At 34.8% G+C, this 15,096-nt stretch overlaps 1 protein-coding gene across 1 annotated transcript in view; it reads left to right on the forward strand.

Moving 5' to 3' along the window:
• Positions 1-15,096, forward strand: part of CCDC171 (coiled-coil domain containing 171) — a 358,774-nt gene that overhangs the window by 80,847 nt on the left and 262,831 nt on the right. Inside the window, exons 10-12 of the mRNA XM_060155104.1 lie at positions 1,186-1,278; positions 5,187-5,347; positions 10,430-10,568. Of these exons, the coding sequence (XP_060011087.1) occupies positions 1,186-1,278; positions 5,187-5,347; positions 10,430-10,568 (393 nt within the window). The remainder of the gene's footprint in view (positions 1-1,185; positions 1,279-5,186; positions 5,348-10,429; positions 10,569-15,096) is intronic.

Here is a 15,096-nt window from a genome sequence, read left to right on the forward strand (position 1 = left end):
AGGGGACATGGGTTTGTGCCCCGGACCGGGAAGATCCCACATGCCGCGGAGCGGCTGGGCCCGTGAGCCATGGCCGCTGAGCGTGCGCGTCCGGAGCCTGTGCTCCGCAACGGGAGAGGCCACAGCAGTGAGAGGCCCACGTACCGGGAAAAAAAAAAAAAAAAAAAGAGAGAAAAAGATTTAAGCAGAAACTTCACCAGAAAAGATATACAGATAGTAAATAAATACATGAAAAGATGCTCAATGCTATTAATTATTAGGAAAATGAAAATTGAAACTAAAATGAGATACCATTACATTCCTATTTGAATGTCTAACCCTTGCCCCCAAATAACCCAAAAGACTACCATGCCAAGTGTTGGTGAAGATGTATGAAATTGGAAACAGTTTGTGAAACAGTGTGTCAGTTTCATAAAACATTAAACATACGCCTACCATCTGACCCAGTCATTCTGTCTTTCACTATTTATCCTAGAGAAATGAAAGTGTATGTCCATACAAAGATTTATACATAATTGCTCATAGAAGATTCCTTTGTATAGCCCTAATACAGCCCTATATATATTCCTTTGTATAGCATCCAATTCAAATGTCCATCAGTAGGTGAACTGATAAACCGATTGTGGTGTATTAACACAGTGAAACACTTTAACAGTAAAATGTGAACTATTGATATGTGCAACCACATGGATGAAACTCAAAATAATTTTGTGGGGAGAAAGAAGCCAGGCAATAAATAATATGCACTGTGTGATTCAATTTATATTGAATTCTGGAAAACAGGAAATGATCTATAGTGACAAAAAAGCAGATCAGTGTTTACTTAGGGGTTAGGGGTGGGGTGGTGAGGACTGGATGATGGGGTTACCAAGGGACACAAGGAATCTTCTGGGGTAACAGAAATATTTGTCTGTCTTGATTATGGCAATGATTTCGTGGGTGTATATATACAAGACTAACCAAGTTATACAATTTCAATATGTGTAATTTATTACATGTAAAGTATAACTGAATAAAGAAAAAGAAAACAAGCTCTGGAGCATTCTTCCCGAGCATTACTTTTTGCAACATGACTTTTATACTCTTGCAAATGAAAAAATGAGGCTATAGTAATCCAAAGTGTTAATTACAATATAGTGGCCTATATTCAATTTAAATTCCAATGTTTAAACTTAATGTTTTCAGGCAACTACTCTAAGAGTGAGGAAATTAGAAGAAGATATTGAAGCAGAGAGAGCAGCACATTTGGAATCGAAATTTAATTCTGAAATTATTCAGGTAAAATGTGAACAACATTTTTTTAATGGATTTTATTAAGCTGGGAAAAACAGCATTATGTTCAGAGAACTAAGGTGTGCGTTTAGAGCAGGTAGCATGTTGTTAAGATACGCGTTATTCTATTTACTATAAAGATATAGTTGAAGATAGTCTTTACTCTATTAGAGAGGAGCTGGCACACTACACCCCACAGGCTGAATCTTACCCACTGAGCGTGCTTATGAAGTTTTATCTTGTCCATGGTGGCTTTTGTGCTACCTTGGCAAAGTGGAGTAGCTGCGACAGAGACCTCACGTTCTGCAAAGTCCAATGTGTTTGCCATCTGGCGCGTTACAGGAAGATCTGCTGATCAGAGTGTTCTTTTTATCAACAACCTTGGGATGAATTTCTTTCTGAAAACATTTTAAAATATGCATCTTCATTGATTGAGTGCATATCCTGTGCATATCACCTGTCACTATATTAAGAGCTGAAGGCATAAAGGTGAATGAGCTCCTTTTGGGACTCAAAATTCCATTACCAGAGATACTGTGTACCTATATATGTTGGTGTATAGGTAGAAATATTAAATACTAAAGTACTATGGGAGCGTAATAAAGAGAAGGATTAAATCTGAGAGGGGAACTGAACGAAGGCATCCTAAGGAAAGCGTCCTTTTCCTTAGGACTTAGAGAATGAGAAGGAACTCCTAAGGTTAGCAAAGGCATTTTAACTGGGGGTTGGCAAACTACTGTCGTGGACCAAGTCTGACCCTCAGCCTTTGTTGTAAATAGTTTTACATAAAGTTCCATAAGTCCAAGTCCATAATTTAATTTGGTTTTTTAAAAAAGACTTAGACTTTTCCCCTATATTAAAAATTAATTAATAGAATTTGCAGAGTTTTATTATTTAAACAGGTCTTAACTAGGCTGCAACTAACTTTGTAAGAATTTTAAAATAATTGTTTTTTACTTTTATCTTTAATGAAAAGCCTTTTACCTGCAAAATTATCAGAACCATGTATTTTTTTTAACATCTTTATTAGAGTATAATTGCTTTACAATGGTGTGTCAGTTTCTGCTTTATAACAGAGTGAATCAGTTATACATATGTCCCCATATCTCTTCCCTCTTGCATCTCCCTCCCTCCCACCCTCCCTTTCCCACCCCTCTAGGTGGTCAGACCCATGTATTTGAGTGCATCTATATGTAAAGCAAATTTGTGTAAGTTAAGCTTTTTTTTTTTTTTAGTTAAGCTTTTTTGGTTGTTTTTTTTTCAGAAAAAAATGATTGGATTACCCAAAATGGCATTAATAGGCAATAAGGCTGAAGTTTTAAATTCATACAAGAAGTAGAATTCAAAATTAAGTTTTTCATTGTAGTTATATCACTGGGAATATATAGTTAATAGGTATAAAAATGAAAATTGTTACATGTGTATTTTTTACTCATATAATTAAAAATTAATATTTGATATCCAACTTAGTGCTATAACTTAGGAAAAAAGCAGAAGTGTGTATTTGAATCATAGATCTATAAATATTGACAAATATTTTTAGTGAGGTACACACAGTAAAATTCAGTTTCAGAGTAATTTAAAAGCAAATGAGACTACTGAGTCGTAATTAATCACCATCTTACTATAAATGGGAGTTAAAAATATGTTTGAAGTATTCTGTTATTAAATTTGTTTGGATGCTATGTCATAAAAATGAGAGTAGATTCACAAGAGTGACTTGGAATTGTTTGTCTAGTTTTCTTTCAGTTGGATTGGTTTATCATTTGTGATTGAATGTGCATAGTTTCTGAAAGAACATACCAATGTAGATAGAAGAAAATGTTTCCTAGACTTATTAATTTTTACTTGTACACTGGGTATAGACATAATAACAACAAAGAAAAATAGTTTAAAAGACCAAATTTGAAAATGTACAAAGTTGTATTGTATCTACATATCTATTCTACTTCCTTACTTTAGTGTAAGAGAATAGGTATTTCAATTAATCCAAAATAGTTTTGGATAATTAGAAATAATTCTGGTAATTATTTGTATGGATTAATTTATGAAACATTTTCATATTTCCTACGCTTCGTTTTTTGGTGAGTTCATTTTTCCTAACTCAGGTTATGTTTTGCCATCCCTGGGAAGCTTGTGTCACACAGAGTTCATAGCTTTTTTCTGATTTCATGGCCCTTTGGGCCTGCTTCTGTGACAGGAAGCACTTGCCTATATTCTCTTATGGTCTGTCCTTTCCTAACAAGAGCTGAGACTGTATATTTTCATGATGATTGTATATACCGTGAGCACTACACTGCCTGGCACATATTAAGTGCCTAATAAATATTTATCTAAACACTTATTAAATAGTTATTATATATTTACATTTAATGTTAAATACATATTAATATTAAATAAATGTTGTCTCATTAGGTCTTTGTAGCCACCCTGTAGAGTCTGTATATTATTATTATTGTTATTGTTAGTATTTACTGTTTACAGATGAGGAACCTCAGGCTTTTGGAGTTTAATATGCCCAAGGGCATATAAGTTGATTTGTAGAGCTGCGACTCAAACCTGAGACTTACAGTTCTAAAGCCCCATTTTCTATCTAGTGTGAAGCATTTTTTTCCTACCACCCTCCTTTTGTGAGCTTTAGCAAGCTATTTTTTTATTCTTAACTTAATTTTCTAAAAAGATAAAATATTCACATAGTTCAAAAATTAAAACAAAATTGAGGCGATCGGGAACTCTTGCTTTCACTCTTGTCTCTCCTATTGTTCTCTCTTTCCTGCTGCCTATCCTTATTTTTTCCACTTGTTTACCTAAAATATAGCATACTACATACAATAATCTGGACTCTGCTTCTCCCAATATGTATTAACACTACACAGAGAACCATGTAGACAAGTTGCTTTTCAAAAGTTATTTTGTAGCCTTTTTATAGCTACAAATTATTCTTTTATGGATATGCACTTTATCTATTCTACTGTTGGCATATACAGGGAATCTAGTTTTTAAAATGTCTTGTTGTGTAAAATTTCAAGTACATGCAAAAGTAGAATAGTAAAATGGACTCCCCGTGTACCCATCACTCAGCTTCAAGACTTATCTCACAGGACAATTGTGGTTTATCTATAATATTAGCGCTCTTCTACTCCACCACCCCCAGATTATTTTGAAGCAAATCCTAGATATCATATTACTACACCCACATATATTTTAGTCAAATTTGATTTTTTTTTTTTTTTTTTTTTTTGCGGTACACGGGCCTCTCACTGTTGTGGCCTCTCCCGTTGCGGAGCACAGGCTCCGGACGCGCAGGCTCAGTGGCCATGGCTCACGGGCCCAGCCGCTCCGCGGCATGTGGGATCTTCCCAGACCGGGGCACGAACCCGTGTCCCCTGCATCGGCAGGCGGACTCTCAACCACTGCGCCACCAGGGAAGTCCAATAGTATTATTTGATAATAAAAATTTTGCTTTTCTACAGTAAGAAATCTCCAGGAATAAAAAGATCTGTTAACTTTGTTAGGCTTATAAAGATGTTCATATAATAATGTTTCTCAAAAGAGAGGAAGGATACTTCCCTCTAGTTTTCAAAAACCACTTAATTTATTATGTTTATAAAAAAAATGTCTAAATGGGTTAGTAGATCAAAATTAGGCACTTTGATGGGACGCATTATATTGTATCTGCCTGTCCCTTTTCATAGCACAGTTGAGTCTGTATTCTTCCACTCTTCTCTTCCATTACACATGTTGAGAAAGGGAATAAACTGCCCTTTGTTTATTTTCCTTTTTTAAACCAAAAACAGAAAGAAAGACTTGTTTGGATGAATGATAATCTGCTGTTTGATAAAGTATTCTGCTCAATTTGAGATTGGTGCTAGTGTTTCCTTTCTTGCTTTAATTACTTTTCTGTCATCTGGTAGTTACGGATTCGAGACCTTGAAGGAGCTTTGCAGGTAGAAAAGGCCAGCCAAGCAGAAGCTGTTGCTGATTTGGAAATGATCAAGAATGAATTCAAAGAAGTTGAAAGTGCATATGAACGAGAAAAGCATAATGCACAAGAGAGCTTTGCAAAACTAAATATGTAAGTGTTATACTGTAAAACTCTCTAAATTAATATTAAGAGTTTATGAAATCTACATGAGTATGACTGTGTAGTACTAGGTAAATATGGAAATGCTCTGTTGGATTTTGAAGTATCATGGCAATTCCAAGGAGTCTCAGAAATGCAGAAATACTTTCTTATACTAGAAAGTAAATATATTAATATATTTTATATTTACTGATGTAATATAGTATCTTTAAGGCCTTGACTTCTAGGCCACCTAAAATGGGCTATGTGGGAGATGGGTAATGTTTGAGATATTCGTAAACTGTAGAAATAATAGTAGGAATAATACTGCTATGGGGGCTAACATGTATGTGGCTCACTTCATACCTAGCATTGCATGGTTTTATTTAATTTATAACACCCTATGAGGTAGCTACTCTTTTTTATCGCTGTTCTACAGATGTGAAAATTGAGGCCTAACGAGGGTAAGGACACACAGCTAAGTGTAGAGTCAGGATCTTTCTGACTCCTATTGATTTTAACCTTTTTCAATTCAAATGTCTATCATCTGAAAAGTTCTGTGAAATTTTTTAAGAAGTTTATAGCTATTTAATATGCTTCCAAAAATAAGTCAATAGTAGACATTTTAAGCATTTCCTCTCAGAGGATGAAATGTGTACCACCATTGGTACATGACATGATAATAGGTTGATATATTAGAGTTATGTATTTATTTTTAATGTTTATTTATGACAAATAGTAGTTTTCCATTTACAGTTATAATATAGTTTCCTTTTAAAATACTTCATTTAACTTACGATGTGAGTTAAAGAAAAGTATTATTTAGAGTTGTGAGTATGGCAGGAATTATAAAGATGGCACTTGAAAGACAAGTTTGAAAAAATTTAAAACTCTTTAACTGTGATTACCTTTATTAGTAATGCTTATAATACATTAAATGAGTAATTCTTAACTGAATTTTCTTGCTTCCTCCAGAATGACTTAAATGACATTCTGTGAACATTATTCTAAGGACTTATGCTCTTTTATTTCCTTTGAATCATATCTTGAATCTGCACATTTATATATAAATATGTTTGAAGGGCCTTTATGTAGCATATAGTACAGGCTTCTTTACTGTTGCTTTGAGGTAATGATTATGACCTACTAGTGAAACTGTAAGAAGTCAGACTGTACTCCCAACAATTAAAGCTTTCCAGCAGTGAAATAATAGGCTTCTTTGGGGAACTAGTGAACTCTCTGCCTTGGAAAGTTCGAAACAGGGGGTAGATGATTCTTTGTCATGGATACTGAAGAAGAGAGCTCTGCAAAGGTTGGATTAGAGGAATTCTAAGATAATTGCTAATGTTTGAGCTCTAAGATTGTAACCTATGCACTTTTAAAATTGGACTCCAGAGCAAATTTTTTCCTTATGTTTGTTTTGCTATTATTTGTGTTTTGGTGCTTGAAAAATTTTACTCAAGTTTTGTATTCCAATAAACACAAACTAACAGTTCTAAATATTAATTATGTATTACAGCTAAGCACCAGCTGACAATCCTAAATGCTTTAATATAATGTCCCTTATCTGTTCTTCATCCCTATATAACTGTGCTATAATAAAAGTTACTAATAATATTAATAAATAAACAAACAGTAAAAATTAAGTAGTAATTAAAGTCCACGACTCATTGATAGTTTCTGTGACTTCTCTCCCCCATCCCCTCCTTCTTGTCATTGTATGTCATACGACAGCCACTTCCTTTCCATTTATCAGTGGTATGAGAAGGACTGATATGACATGAGGGATGATTGGATAAGTTATTTCATTTTCTACCTATACGTCTGATTCTTTTTCAGAATCGTCTTTAAAATCTTTTAGAGTCACAAACTCTCAAGTATTAATTTTTCAAAGTAGTTCTAAGTTTTGGATAATGTATTTCAAAAGGAGAATTGATATTTTAGGTAAATAATACCTTTAATTTACAACTCTGAGAGCAGTGAGTTTTGGGGTAGGACATTGTTTTACCTTTTGGATAGATCTGATTTAGCAGTTGGTGATAACGAGGTTATAGAGGAAATGCTGCCTGAACCTTGCAGGTGGTTAAGGGTTTTAAACTTCTGTTTCCTTCCAGGTAGATCTAGGCAGGATCTCATTAAAAGGCAGGAGGAAAAAGCTGTGTGTGTATTTTAGAGTTTTAATTTTGGCCAACAGTTTCATAACAGTGAATATTCCTGCATGAAACTATTTTCAGTGGAATATATATGTATACATATGTAGATGGAATATACATATGTATACAGATATATTAGATGGAATATATGTATATATTTAATATATTATTATATATTAAATATTACATATAATAATATAATAAGTAAAATTATTATATATTAAACATATCTTTTGAAGAACTCAGCTAAGGATTTGAATAACAGGCTATTTTAATGAATACATATAATGTATAATTTTAGAAAGAATATATATTCTCTATATTCCTCTAATTAAATTTTATTAGTTATAAATTTTTTTCCATTGAAAACTTACAGTATAAAACTAAAATTTTTCAGTAATTTTTTTTATACTTGAAATTTTTGGCCGCACTGAGCGGCTTGTGGGATCTTAATTCCCCCAGCAGGTATCGAACCTGTGCCTTTGTCAGTGAAAGCACAGAGACCTAACCACTGGACCGCCAGGGAATTCCCTTCAATGTGTCAGGTCTTCATTAGCTGTTGTAACTAACTGATTGTTGGGCGATGGTAGGGAGAAGATCCTGATAATCCTTACATCTAGTTTAAGTTTAAATTTAGTTTAAAATAATGCTAGTCAAGGATATGATACTGAACAGACTGAATCTAAATTTATTTATTTTATTACATTCAGTATTTAGGGACTTCTTTATTTTTCTAAATACATCAACCAAAAGTATAAAAAGAAGTACAAAAGTACTGGGTTGGCCAAAAAGTTCCTTTGGTTTTTAAGTAAAAATAAAAGACACATTTTTTATTTTCACCGAGAACTTTATTGAACAATGTATTCACCATTTTGTTCCACTAACTTCTGCCATTTTTCAGGCAACTTCATAATTCCATCTTCCCAAAACTTTTTATCTTTTTGAGCAGAGAACTGTTCCAGGTGCCTTTTACAGTCTTCCAGGGAATTGAAATTTTTTCCATTAAGAGAATTTTGTAAAGACCGAAATCAATGGAAATCTGAAGGTGCAATATCTGGTGAATATGGCGGGTGAATCAGAACTTCCCAGCCAAGCTGTAACAGTTTTTGCCTGATCATCAAAGAAACATGCAGTCTTGCGTTATCCTGATGGAAGATTATGTGTTTTCTGTTGACTAATTCCGGATGCTTTTCGTCGAGTGCCACTTTCAGATGGTCTAATTGAGAGCAGTACTTGTTGGAATTAATTGTTTGGTTTTCACTCCCTTCCAATCCCACCGTATACACAACATCACCTTCTTTGGATGAAGACCGACCTTTGGTGTGGTTGGTGGTGGTTCATTTCGCTTGCTCCACGATCTCTTCCGTTCCACATTATTGTACACTTTTCATCACCCGTCACAATTTGTTTTAAAAACGGAACATTTTTGTTACGCTTCAGTAGAGAATCACGTCGGGAAATACGGTCATAAAGGTTTTTTTCACTTAACTTATGTGGAACTCAAACATCAAAGCGATTAACGTAACCAAGCTGGTGCAAATGATTTTCGGTGCTTGATTAGGATATTTTGAGTATGTCGGCTGTCTCCCCCGTGGTATAACGTTGATTGTTCTCAGTTAATGTCTCGATTTGATCACTATCAACTTCAACTGGTCTACCCGACCGTGGAGCATCATCCAGCGAGAGATCTTCAGCACAAAACTTCGCAAACCACTTTTGACACGTTCGATCAGTCACAGCACCTTCTCCATACACTGTGCAAATCTTTTTTTTGTGTTTCAGTTGCGTAAAATATGCCAAAAATTTGCCAGAATATGCCAAAAATTTGCTTTTTTCTTCCATCTTCAGTATCCAAATGGCTACACAAAAATTCACCAAATTTGATAAGTTTTTTTAAATGCACGCTGATATGACAGCTGTCACGATACAGTATAACAAAATTGTTTCGAATGAAGGTAAAGACAACTAAGGTGTACTAGAGACAAATTACTGAAAAAACTGAATGAACTTTTTAGCCAACCCAGTATTATAACTTGTGGCACTATTATTGTTTATGTTCTTGGTAAAAGATAGCCTGAAGATGGCTATTTTTTAAAACAGCTGTACTGTTGTCAATTTCTTAGCTGAACTCTTAAACAACAATAACAACAACAACAACAAAATGGGAATCCAGTAGGAAAGAATGGCTCTTAACTACAAGGTTCCTTCTTCTCCCTTTCCTTTCTTGCCTAAAATCCTCCATCTGTCAAGTCCTGACTCTTCTCTGTTGGATTCAGAGAGACTGGGGCTCCCTTGAACCTTCAGTTTACTCCCGCCCTACTCATTCCCCTTGGGTGGGGCTGTTGGCAGAAGCATAGGAGCCAACTTCTTTGGGTTGTGCATGAGATTACTGACAGCAAGGGCTGTTCACCATTTCACTGGACTCAACTTGGACTTTATTTATAAAATAGCACCAAATACCAGGTGCATTTAATTTTATATTTGCTGATTAGTAATTTTTAAATTAAAATTTGATTTTAATAAAGTTAGCACTTGTACATAATCTAAAAAGTAAAATAGTGCTTTTAAGCTCATGAAAAACCACATTTTGGTACCCCATTGCTTTCTACGACCAGTTTCTGCTCCTTTGAAGCAACCAATTTTAATTCTTATAGCTGTTTCTTCTGATATTTAACTTTGTATTTCTAGATAACATGCATATTATGCCACTTTTTCAACTTCCACCTCTACATGTTATCTATTGGCCTCAACTGTTATTCCTTCAGAGTCTTTCATTTAAGAATGTACAATTCTTTCTATTTGAGAAAATGAGAAGTGACCTTTAAAACCTCTGGGCATGAAACCATGATATATAATACATCTGCGACTTGTGTTAAAGTTGTATAATAGGACCTGATAAAAGCATATTTGAAAAACCTGCTCTGACACTTTAACTTTTCAGATTAGAGAGAGAGTATTTCTCCAAAAACAAGAAACTAAATGAAGAAATCGAGGAACAGAAGAAAGTAATTATAGACCTTTCAAAGAGACTCCAGTATAACGAAAACAGTTGCAGTGAATTACAGGAAGAACTTGTAATGGTAAGGATAAAAAAGAAAACCCTATGGCAGTTACTTTATTGGGTCAAATTGGATGTTTAACAAGTTTTTTTTTCTCACTACATGCCATGAGATAATTGTATGAAAGTAATTTTAGTGGCATTGATATAAAATTTCAAAACTGGAGACACTGTTTACAACAAAGCTATACATAATAAAACCTCTGTTCTTTGGAATAATTGGGAAAACTAAATGAATTAGTGGAAAGTCTGAATTACAGAGTGTTTTCAAACTGATTCAGGTGTTTTTCTTTTTTTTTTTTTTAAGTGCATAAAACAATGTTACCTAGATGGAGGTGGGGTTAGGGTTTATAATCGGTAGATCTAATGATTTCAAAGACTCCCCCCGCTTTTTTAAAAAATAAATTTATTTTATTTTTGGTTGCATTGGGTCTTCATTGCTGTGCGTGGGCTTTTCTCTGGTTGTGGCGAGCCGGGGCTACTCTTCATTGTGGTGTGCGGGCTTCTCACTGCGGTGGCTTCTCTTGTTGGGGAACACGGGCTCTAGGTGCGCAGGCTTCAGTCGTTGTGATACGCGGACTCAGCAGTTGTGGCTCATGGGCTTAGTTGCTCTGTGGCACGTGGGATCTTCCTGGACCAGGGCTCGAACCCATGTCCCCTGCATTGGCTGCGTCACCGGGGAAGCCCTATTTTTATTTTTTAAATTTATTTTTGGCTGTGTTGGGTCTTTGTTGCTGCGCACAGGCTTTCTCTAGTTGTGGCGAGCGGGGACTACTCTTCGTTGCGGTATGCTACCAGGGAAGCCCCAAAGACTCCCTTTTATAATCATTTTGAACCTGATCACTCTGTCTCCATTCCCCAATAATCGAGCCTTCACACCATCACCAAATTTATCTTTCTAAAGTATTGATCTGCTCTTGTCTCCCTCCATTTATTAAAAAACAATCAATGTCTCCCTGTGGCTTTCAGAATAAAGTCCAACTTCATGTCATGTAATCTAAGGCCCTTTTCTTTGTGGCTCTATGTTAACTTTTCCAGCTTCTTCTATTGCCGTTGCCCTCTCTTTGTCTTGCTTCACTTACAGTAAAGTACTCTCAGCTTCGTAAACACATTATATATCTTCACAGTGTCTTACGTTTGTTCAGACTGTTTATTTTTTGACCCACGTTGACTGAAATGCTCATTCTCTTAACAAATTCCTATATTATCCTGTGATGGTCAGCTCTGAAATTTTGCAGTCTGTGACGCTGTCTATGGTTCCGTCTTTTCCTACTTTTTCATCCATCTAAATTCAGAATTCTGCCCCCTCCCAACTTTGTGTTTCCTTAGTTCTTAGTTTAGCGTCTGTATCATAACACCAAAATCTGATGTGTATTATCTCTGCCAAGAGATTGAGAGTGCATTGAGGCTAACTTCATTTTACATGCCAAGATTCCACAGTAGTACTTGCCTCAGTAGACATTTGTTGGATGGATTTATTTGGTTGATGCACATACTCCTACTCTGCAGTTTGCTCGGAACCCCAAGAGGGAGGGCATAAAGTTTATAGTAATACCCTATTTCCTCTTTGTCTTGTTCTCCACGTACATACCTTCCCCAGAGACTTGGCTACTTCACTTTCAATTATATTCCACAACTCTTAGCGATGTTAGTTACTGAGGAAAATGAATATTTTTTTCCTTGTCCAAAAAGATGGAAACTCAGGGTTATACTAAGAAGTGGTAGCCAAATCAATGCTGCCGAGTTAGAAAGGTAACAATGACAAAGAAAGTAATGACGGGATAACATTTAAACTCTTTATCATTTTCAAATGACCCAGTATTATATACAGACAGGTGGCCCTCTATCTGTCTTGCTTCAGCCACATTAGAGTACTCTTGGCTTCCTAAACAAATTATATATTTTCATAACCTTCTTGCTTCTGTTTTGGTTGTTCATATTTTTGACCACATTGGCTGAAATGCTCCTTCTTTTCCCGTAACAAATGTCTGTATATCCTCTAATGTTCAACTCTGTCTCCATTTAACTCAAGATATCTAGTTTGTTCTACTAAAGGGATTGATATTATTGCTTACACTGTGGTTGGATTTGTAGTTTGAGTTCTTTGGATGTGGGATTTTAGAAAGCTTAGAGCTCTCTGCGTGGCATGCTGTAGTGCCTATTCACTGTTATGTGCTACCCTAAATTTCATGGGCTATCCCACTTCTCACTTCTGGTTCAGGAGGGTGAATCATGGTGGAGAAAAACACGTCAGAGTCATTGAGCTGAGTATTGGTCTTGCTGTAATCAAACAGTTTGGAAAGTGAGTTATAACTGAGAATGCAATGGTGAAGACATTGTCACCAATATAAGTTGCGTGAATCCTCCTGATTCTGGTCTCCTAGCACTCCAATGACTAGATAAAAGAAGACTGGCTGAATTCACCACTGAATTCAGGGTGCTTTGTGATTAAAAATAATTTACTTGGTGCCAATAGGTTTTTACTTTTTAACTTTTACAATTTGGTGGATGGTCTGAAATAGGCAAGTTGTAGCTCACTAGCAACCACCGTTTGCTTGTTTGGACCATTGGCACTCAGCTTATAAAGCACTATTGTTCTGACTGGTGGAAGAGCCATTGGGATGTTCAGAAACGTATTCAGGTTGCAGCCTAAGTGATCTACAGTTCACATGGTTCAGCCTAACTATTTATATGTTCCTCTCTGTTTTTTCATCTCTCTTAAAGTCCTAGCTTTATGTCTTATTTTCTTCCATCTTTCTGTTTTCTTGTCCTCCTCTTTTTATCCTTCCTTATTATTAGCTTTCTCCTTTAACTTGTTCTGTTTTATTCTTTTTAGAACAGTTGCTTTCTATCTCTTTACCCAACCATAATATGAAATTTAAAAAATATTTAATGAAAATACTATTACTTTAAATAGTAAGTACAGTGTTTTATTTTTTATTAAAAAACATCTGTAGCTTTCTTAAATCATTTTTTGGGTACATAGTCCTTTATTTCCTTTTATTTTTTCTGTAGGTTAGTGGACTTTGAGTTGGGAGGGGAATCTTATAAATTTCTCTCTAAAGAGATATCTGTCAAATTAAGAATTTTAAACCATAAAAAATGGAGTTTTTTTTAGTTCTGTATCCTTACAGTCTGTTATTTTTGCTTTAAATTCATAATTGTTTTTGACTAAAGAGAAAATACCTTAAGAAGAGGCTTTTACCTTTTGTTTTTGGGAATAAAACTTTGTTTTAATGACATCCTATGATCCTATGTACCCTAGTGTGTCTTTCCCACAGTTATGTTTTTATTGAACATAATAGTGTCAGCTTTTATAGAATATAGATGGGAAGCATAAGTTAGCTACAGGTAATTTTCCTCTCGCTTTGAGGTAACCACTTGTTTTCTAGTTTAGCACATTCATGACCATTATTCAAGTCTTGGTCTTTATTTTCTATGTTGCATTGTAAGAGAAAATTAAGGCCACTTTCCTCTATAGGTTTACTAGTGAGATCAAGGTATTATTAATATATGCAAAGGCTTCAGGAAGTTTTGAGACTTAAAAAAAGCAATTGTATAACCTAAGGTCACATAGTCTCTTAGAATTGGAAGAAACCATAGAAATCATCCAGGTCAGGATATACACAGTGTCAATAAGCCAGTTGCAAAGTGATAGCTTCCCTGTTTCAAGAGAGAGAATAAAAATATAGAGCATAATTTTGGAAAAGTTCAAACTGGTTATGTTGAGTCTTTTGTTGATATTTAAGGAATATAAACCCAGCTAACATTAATTGTACTTTTATATTCGTGAAATTACTCCTATTCAAGGTGTGGATTTAGAAGATATGATTAGCAAACGAGTAGTATATTGTTATTTTTAATGTCATAGAATTAATAGAATTTCAACATAGGACATCTAAGGATTTAACAAAATTAGTTTCATGTTCCATGTTATACACTATTGAATTTGACTTTAAAAAGTTTTGATTAAAGTTGAACTATTAATTTTAAATTCTATGAATTTAATAATGATTTAATCAACTACTAATTAAAACTGAATTTCAAGTTTAAGCTGCTTAGTGATCATGCTTATTAAAGCCCTTCAGAGGTTCAATAGATCCAGTTGGGTCTTTTAGTCATTACTGTGAGGTTTTTTTTTTTTTTTGTACTGTGAGTTTTTATATCTGCTTCTCTTGAAGCAGGGGAGCTATCATTTTCAAATTGGTATTAGGATTTGCTTTGTGCTTTCCACAATGAAATTTTTTTAAGTCCATCATTTCTTGAGATTTGTTTTTCTGCCACTCAGTAATATTTAGTTACAGCTCTAGGAGAGACCACATATTGAAAAGGGAATTCTAGTTCTCATGAGGTTTTGCTCAAAGAATATTTTATTCTCTAAAGAACTTGTGATTGAAAATGGTCAAGTGTATACTTTTTCCCTGTGCTTTGGGGGCTTGGCTGATTATATAATAATAATGATTGCTAGCATTAGATAGGATTTGGGCAAGTGCTTTGACTGCTGTGCTTTGTGGTAAAGTAAAAGTTTCTTGATAATATTTTTGCATCAA

Source organism: Lagenorhynchus albirostris, chromosome 7 (genome assembly GCF_949774975.1).
Source record: "Lagenorhynchus albirostris chromosome 7, mLagAlb1.1, whole genome shotgun sequence".
Taxonomy (NCBI): domain Eukaryota; kingdom Metazoa; phylum Chordata; class Mammalia; order Artiodactyla; family Delphinidae; genus Lagenorhynchus; species Lagenorhynchus albirostris.